Source organism: Dendrobates tinctorius, unplaced genomic scaffold (genome assembly GCF_039654945.1).
Source record: "Dendrobates tinctorius isolate UK_male_01 unplaced genomic scaffold, ASM3965494v1 ptg000213l, whole genome shotgun sequence".
In the NCBI taxonomy this organism is placed as follows: Eukaryota; Metazoa; Chordata; class Amphibia; order Anura; family Dendrobatidae; genus Dendrobates; species Dendrobates tinctorius.
In genome coordinates, this window is record NW_027361880.1 from 686,660 (window position 1) to 695,108 (window position 8,449).

General features: G+C 41.1%; 1 protein-coding gene across 1 annotated transcript; it reads right to left on the reverse strand.

Annotated features, from left to right (window-relative positions):
* Nucleotides 1-7,271: 7,271 nt before the first annotated feature.
* On the reverse strand, nt 7,272-8,225 carry LOC141058636 (olfactory receptor 6N1-like). Its single transcript, XM_073554829.1, has one exon. The coding sequence runs from the start codon at nt 8,223-8,225 to the stop codon at nt 7,272-7,274; it is 954 nt and encodes a 317-aa protein (XP_073410930.1).
* Between the last annotated feature and the right edge of the window lie 224 nt (nt 8,226-8,449).

An 8,449-nucleotide genomic window follows, 5' to 3' on the forward strand; every position in this document is an offset into this window, starting at 1 on the left:
GGTCCAGAGTGACAGCGACAATGCCGGGTATTGATGCGAGAGACTCGTGCGAATATCTCGCATAGTTCTTGCAAGTCTGACCCCAGCCTTAAAGGGAATATGTCACTCCCTGGGACGTATATGACCTATTAATATAATAATAGAATAATGGAAATGTTACACTAGTCCTACCTATATGCCTCATATTAATGGTCTTGTTGTTGAGAAATGTTATATTCTGTCTTTATGCTAAACATTTCTTCCAGGCTCTGGGGCTTGCAGAGCCTGGAAGATATCCCTGCCTCCCCTCTTCATTGTAATACTACCCCCTCCCATGCACGTCAGTTATGGTGCTGAAATCCTGTGCCTGCATTCTCTCCACAATACGTATTTCTTTCTCCCTTCTATGGGCACTGCATTCAGGGATCTTCTGCGCAAGTCAGACACTTTCACCTCTTTCAAAATAAAACAATAAAAAACCCAAACACATATTTGGTATCGCTACGTTCTGAATCGCCCGATCTATCAATAAAAAAAGGATTAACCTGAACGCTAAACTGCGTAGCGAGAAAAAAGTCAAATGTAATAACGGCAGATCAAAAGATCGTATCTGCACCAAAATGGTGTCAATAAAAACATCAGCTTGGCATGCAAAAAATAAGCTTCACCCAATCCGAGATCACGAAAAATGGAGATGCTACGGGTCTCAGAAAATGGCGCAATTTTTTTTTAAACAAACTTTGGATTTTTTTTCACCCCTTAAGTAAAAAAAGAACCTAGACATGTTTGGTGTCTATGAACTTGTAATGACCTGGAGAATCATAATAGCAAGTCAGTTTTAGCATTTAGCGAAAATGGTAAAAAAAAATCCAAAGCACTTTGTGGAATTGCACTTTTTTCGCTATTTCACCACACTTGAAATTTTTTTCCCTTTTTGAGTACAAGATATGGAAAAACCAATGGTGTCGTTCAGAAGTACAACTCGTCCTGCAAAAAACAAGCCCTCACATGGCCATATTGATGGAAAAATACAAAAGTTATGGCTTTGGGAAGAATGGGAGGGAAAAACAGAAGTGCAAAAATGAAAATGTGCAGGGTCTCTAAGGGATTTATAATATTAGCTCATAGCAATACCCTACCTCCACCTAGGTAGCATCCGAGTCAAAAAGGAGGTCTGTGTCTGCTACTGATCCAGCCAAGATTTAAGGGGGTTTTACACATAGCGATATCGCTAGCAATATCGCTAAAACGTCACTGGTTTTGTGACGTTATAGCGATATTGCTAGCGATATCGCTATGTGTGATACTTACCTCTGACCGGCTCCCCCGCTGTCCATCGCTGATCGCGCGAGATCGGGCGGCTCCATTTCTCGTCGTCTGCTTCCTGCTGGGCTTCCTGCTGTGTGAGACGAGCGACACTGGACGCGGGCGGGAGAACGTCTGGATCACTGTGTGTGAAAGGTGAGTATCGTGCGCTGCGTCGCTGCTGCATCGCTGTGAGATCTTTCTGTATGAAAGCTCACTAGCGATCATTTAGCGATGCACCAGCGATCCTGACCGGGTCGGATCGCTGGTCGGATCGCTGGTGCATCGCTAAATGTAAAAGGGCCTTTAGTCAAGAGTCAATCTAATCTTATCAGTCCATAAAACCTTTAAAGGGAACCTGTCACCCCCCCAGGGCATTTTTAAGTAAAAGAGACACCTTCAGCAGCACTAAGGCTACACTCTGTGAAGGTGGCTCTTCTGTTTCTGACCCTTAGTATCGCAGAAATATTGACTGTTATAAATAGCTCCTCATACCTGTAATGCGTCCCATAGGTATGGTGTGCCCCCCTGCCAGCCGTCCATCATGCCCCTGTCTTGCATCTGGGCACCGCCTCCCAGCCATCCATCATGCCCCTGTACATCGCTATCTCCTCCTGTGTAGTATGCCTGTGCTGTGACAACTCTAGCTGCGTCTTCCCCCATCCCCCTCCTCCTCTTATTTCTCAACCCGTTTTTTGCTACCTTGATGATTATTTGCAAAAAAACTTTGATGGTTTTGTGCTCACACCCCAATAGCTTTGCAATTTCAAGAGTGCTGCATTCCATTGTAAAAATTTACAAAAAATAACTTTTCAGAGCCATTTAAATTTCTTTTTTGGCTCATTTTGCCTGAGAAAAATCTACACTTTGCCCTTTCTCTGGCAAACACCCTGAGCCCCGATCTCATGAATGAATGGGTCTGCATATTGGAACTGGGTCTGCAGATAAATCCCATTGAGCACCCTTCAAATATGAGAGACCTGGAGCAGTTTGGAAAATTCCAGTTGAGAGATGTAAGAAGCTTGTTCATAGTAATAGGAAGTGATCGATTGCAGTTATTTATTCCAAAGCATGTGCAACCAAATATTAAATTGAGGGTGCCAACAATTTTGTCCGGCCCATTTTTGGGGTTTTGTGTGAAATTATGTCCAATTTGCCTTTTTTCAGCTTTTTTTTTGCTCCAGTACACAGAAAGGAAATAAACATGTATATAACAAAATGTGTAAAATAATTGCATAATTTTAACAGAGAAATACTTTACTTTCTGTAATAATTCCAAGGGTGCTAACACTTTCAGCCATGACTGTATAATGTGCTATTTCTGGGAAGATTACGCTCATGAAACAGCTCTAAAGAAAGGACTAATATTTTGCATGATTTGTTGAATAGCCATTGCTTTTTCACTTTGAAAACAGCTAGTCTGTTTCTGCTGCATAAATAGGGTTAATTTTGGATGGCTTGATAAAAAGCTTTTGCAATTGTTCAATCATTTTGAGAATAGTAAACATGTTGCAGATCCAAAAAAGCTCTTAATATTCCCCAAGCAGGGATTATTTTGCTCCGCCCCATTTTAAAATGCCCGGCCTTCTTAAGTTTGCATGCACGTGGATAAACACCAGAAAGTCAGGTCTCTGCTCCCTAAAAAAGAAAACTTTTGGATTATTTTTAAAACTTAGCCCCTTTCTGACAATTGAAATATATATACTTCATGGTCGTGAAGGAATTCCTGACCAATGCAGTATATATACCTCATGACAAACACTTAATTCCACTGAATCCCTTGTCTCCTGTAATAAAACAAAAATAAAAAACAACATTGTCCCTCACCTGTCTGTCATTCTGTCCCACACCGTAATCCATGTCAGGGGGATAAACAGTTTTTAACTTGGGAAGGGCCAAAATGCTGAGGTTGAGAACCACTGGGGAATTACCTGCTGCTAGTGCAGCATCAGTGACTAGCGGTGACGTTATCAAGGTTACTGCTGATCCCTGAGGCTGCATTCCCAGCCAGGCAAATGAACTGTGGTGACCTTGGTGAGATCACCGCTAGCACGATGAGAAAAAGTCTCACGGTGCAGAGGCAAATTCACCGCAATTCAAATTCACTGCAGTGAAAATCTCCTGGTGAACTGCGGTGAACTCGCCTATGCACCTTGAGGCTTTTTCTCACTGTGTTATCGGTGATCTCATTGCGGTCACAGCAGTTGGAGGTTGCAGTTTTTTTAATAATTTATTTCAATAATTTAAAAATACGGTATGGGAATCCCTCTATTCTTGATAACCAGCCTTGCTGAAGCTGAAAGCTGAGGGTTGCAGCCCCAAGCTGTGAGTTTTGCCTGGCTGGTTTTAAAAATACAGGGGAACCCACACCATTTTTTAAAAATGATTCATCTACAACACTGGCTGTTGAATAGTCTCTCATCAGCCACACCTGTTCTCATGGTTAGTAGCGGCAGCAGACATCGGATGATGCGAGCAGTAGTCCCATCAACTGACACTGGTGACCAGTGGTAAGCTTTATACCTCCGATCACAGTTGCAGGCTTACGTTGTCATTTGACAGTGTGGGAACTGCAACTGTCTGACCAGCGGTGATGATTTTACTGCCTATCAAAAGCAGTGTTTGCTGTGCTGTCCTGCACATAACAGAGCGGAAAATACCCGCTGTTCGAGGGGACCGAACTTGAACAGTAACACGAACTTCCTGGTGATGTCCCTGTTCAGTGTTCATGCCCAAACAGTAGATGTTCGGTACGGACACTGAACTTTACTGTTCGGGTTTGCCGATCTCTACTTTGCAGTTGTTGAGTTGGCAGAGAGTTGGTGACTTTTATGCACCGCAGCACTCAGAGACCCTACTATATACTGTAGCTTTGTGGTCTACAACTACTTGGCTAAGTTACTGTGGTTCCTAAACACTTGCAGTTTTCAATGATATCACTAATGGTTGACTACAGAAAATTTATGAAAAAATTTTTACAAACAGACTTGTTGCAACCTGGTACAAGATCACAAGCAAATTAAGTGTGCACTTTAGGAATAGACATTCTTTCACAAATGTTAGTAAAGTTAGACTGCATGACTAAGGACTTGGTTCTATACACGTGTGGTAATGGAGCTGAATGAAAAACCTGAATTCAGTGATTTAGAGCTGTGTCAATACTTTTGTCCATATTCTGTATGTATTTATACACAGAGTGGTGAAATAAAAAAAAAGTGCATTGAATATTTGATCACACAAAAGTACAAATGGCAAAAAAACAGTGCAGTGCCTAATATGATGCACACCACGGTACCTAAACAGTGCCCTAATTACAGAACTATAAACAAAAATAATTAATCAGCGCCTGGTAAGTAAGACAGAAGTTTAAAAAATATCATTATTGGGAAGATCACGCAGAAAAAAAGCGCGGTTTCTGGGAAGGGAGTCAGGTTTTCCAGCAGAAATTTTCTGCTACGTGTGCACTTAGCATAAATATAGAGATAACAAGACATTTGAACAAGCATATGGCTCCAGAAAGTCAGAGCTGCTATTAGTTTTGCCTGGCTGGTTATCAAAAATACAGGGGAACCTATGCATGTTTTTTTAAAATAATACATTTACAGCACATAATGAAGGCTGTCGTCACACTACCATAGAATACGGGTGAGTGCTATGAGAGAAAACATTGCATACAGTGGGTATGGAAAGAATTCAGACCCCTTTAAATTTTTCACTCTTTGTTTCATTGCAGCCATTTGGTAAATTCAAAAAAGTTCATTTTTTTCATTAATGTACACTCTGCACCCCATCTTGTCTGAACCCCCCCCCAGAAATGTAAAATTTTTTGCATGCGTCGTTTTGACGGTGCGACGACCGCACCAAAATGCAACACATTGCATTCGGCGCAGGTCGCCGCACCATCAAAACGATGCATGCCGAGGCATCCGCATACATCGGCACGGCCTGTGTACCTAATGCTAAAGATAGGGTACGCAGGCCGCATGCCTCCGTGGGCCGAGCTTCACGGAGGAAGTCCGCAGCCTTCCACAGCTCCTCCATATGCAAATGTGAAATCGGCCTTAGATAGTGCTGGACAGCCTGCCTAATCTAATAGTATGGGCATTACCAATAGGCTGTCAGCCACACACTGTGCATTATCTGTGTGTGACCAGCACCCTATACAAACCACTTTTATGCATTTTAATACTAAGCAATCACCCCCTCCATGAATTGGTAGGTTCTGGGTGGTTGTCTCATCATTATTTTGCACCTGCGTTGCCGCTATCTTTACTACATGGGCTTGCTACATCCTGAAAGTGAGTTTGTTTTGAGACCTAAGGCCCTTTTACATTTAGCGATGTACCAGCAATCCCGACCACGATATGACCCGGTCAGGATCGCTGGTGTATCGCTAAATGGTCGCTAGTGAGCTGCCACACAGGCAGATCTCACAGCGATGCTGCTGCGATTCAGCGGATGATACTTACCTTTCAGACGCGGTGATCCTGACGTCCTCCCGCCCGCCCCCATACGTCGCTCAGCAGGAAGCGCCCGATGAGAAATGGAGCCGGCCGATCTCGCGTGATCAGCGATGGACAGCGGGGGAGCCGGTCAGAGGTAAGTATCACACATAGCGATATCGCTATAACATCACAAAATCAGTGACGTTATAGCGATATTGCTAGCGATATCGCTATGTGTAAAACCACCTCTAGGCAGTTAAATACCAATTGCCTCTAGAAGTCAGAAGTCACATAGTTAGTAAAATGAGTCCACATGTGTGTAATTTATTCTCATAAGTATAGCTGTTCTGTGAAGGCCTCAGACATTTGTTTGAGAACATTACAAATCAAACAGCATCATGAAAACCAAGGAGCACACCACGCAGGTTAGGCATAAAGTTGTGCAGAAGAGAAAAGCAGGGTTAGGTTATAAAAAATAGCCCAAGCTCTGAACATCTCACGAAGCGCTGTTCAATCAATCATCCAATAATAGAAACAGTATGGCAAAAGTGCAATTCCACCAAGACATGACTATCCACCTAAACTAGCATTCCAAGCAAGGATAGCACTAATTAGAGAAGCAGCCAAGAAGCCCATAATCATTCAGGAGGAGCTGCAAAGATCCACAACAAGCCATAAGAAGTTCCGTTTACAGTTTGCAGAAAGTCTTATGGAAGCTCACTAGCATGTGGAGGGAGGTGCTCAGGTCAGATGAGACCAAAGTAGAACTTTTTGGTCTAAATGCATAATGCTATGTGTAGAGGAAAACTAACACTGCAAATCACCATGAAAACACCATCCCCACCATCAAACATGGTGGTGGTAGCATCATGCTGTGGGGATGATTTTCTTCAGCAAGGACAGGGAAGCTGGTTAGAGTTGATGGCAAGATAAATGGAGCTAAATATAGTACAATCCTGGAGGAAAACCTTTTAGAGGCTACAAAAGACTTTTGACTGGGATGTAGGTTCATCTTCCAGTGGGGCATCAACTCTAAACATAATGTCAGAGCTACAATTAAATTGATTAGATCAAAGCATATGCATGTGTTTGAATGTCCTAGTCAAAGTCCAGACCTAAATCCCATTTAGAATTTTTGTCAAGACTTGAAAATTGATGTTCACAGATGCTCTCTATGCAATCCCACTGAGCTAAAGATAGTATGCAAAAATGGGCAAGAATGTCAGCCTCTAGATGTTCAAACCTGGTAGAAACCTACCTCAAAAGACTTTTAGCAGTAATTGCTGAAAAAGGTGGTCCTATAATGCAATGTCTTGGGGGTGGAATTCAAATGCCTGTCACAATTCTCAGATTTATATTTTTAAAATATTTAAAAACCCATATATCATTTCTTTCATACTCCACAAATACTTGCTACTTTGTATTGGTATATCAGATTAAATGCAAATAAAATACATTTAAAGTTGTGGGTGTAACATGAAAAAATGTGGAAAATTTCAAGTGCTGTATAATAAAGTGCTGTATAATAAAAATAGTGATCTTTTAGTAGTCCATGTTCTTTCCTTTATTTATTTTTTTGATGAACTTTGTCACAGAGTCCTTCATATCTTTATTTCTTAAGCTGTAGATAATGGGATTCAACATGGGAGTCACGACTGTATATAGTAAAGATAACACTTTGTTGATATCTAATGAGAATCTAGACATAGGTTGCATGTACATGGCTGTTATTGTACCATAATAAATCATAACAACAGTTAGGTGGGACGCACAAGTAGAAAAGGCCTTTTTCCTTCCAATGGCTGATGGAATCCGTAAAATTGTAGAAATAATGAATATATAGGAGAGGACAGTTAGGAGAAAGGAACTAAATATAAGGCCAGTGGCCAACATAGTAATGGCTGCTTCTGTAAACTGCGTACTGCTGCAAGAAAGTTTAAGAAGAGGTTGAGCATCACAATAAAAATAATTAATTTCATTAGGACCACAGAAAACAAGCTTTGATATTAATGTAACTGGGAGAATTGGAGAAATGAAGCCACCAATCCAAGCTCCCGAGGCTAACTGGTGTGAGGTTGTGTTTGTCATTTTTGAAGCATAATGCAGAGGAATACAAATAGCTAGATATCGATCATAAGCCATTGCTGTTAGTAGAAAACACTCAGAAGCTCCAAGGGAGCTAAATAGATACAACTGAGTCATGCAGTTATTAAACGGTATGGCCCTACTGCTTGTCACAAATGTAGACAACATCTTAGGTACAATGACTGATGTATACCATATTTCCATAGCAGACAGATGATTGAGAAAAAAAAACATAGGAATCTGTAGTTTATAGTTTATTAGTATAGTTATGAAAATGATAAGGTTTCCTGTGACTGTGAACATGTAGATAAATAAAAAAAGCAAGAACATAAAAGGGTAGATCTTCTTCAGACTGGGAAATCCCAAGATGATGAATTCTGACACAAATGTTTGATTTGTTTCTCCTCCCATTTCATTTAGTAACTTCTACAAATAAACAGACGAAAGATAATAAAAGCATATCTGTGCTCAAAAGTTAGTATAAACCTATTCATGCAATGGTTTTCCTTGTACTAATTGGATTGTGCACATTGTAGATTCAGACTGAAGGCAGAAAAACCATGAAAGAACGCGAAGATGGAAACAAAGAAAAAAGAAACATTCTTTGTCATCATAAGTGTTCCTTTATGGAGCAA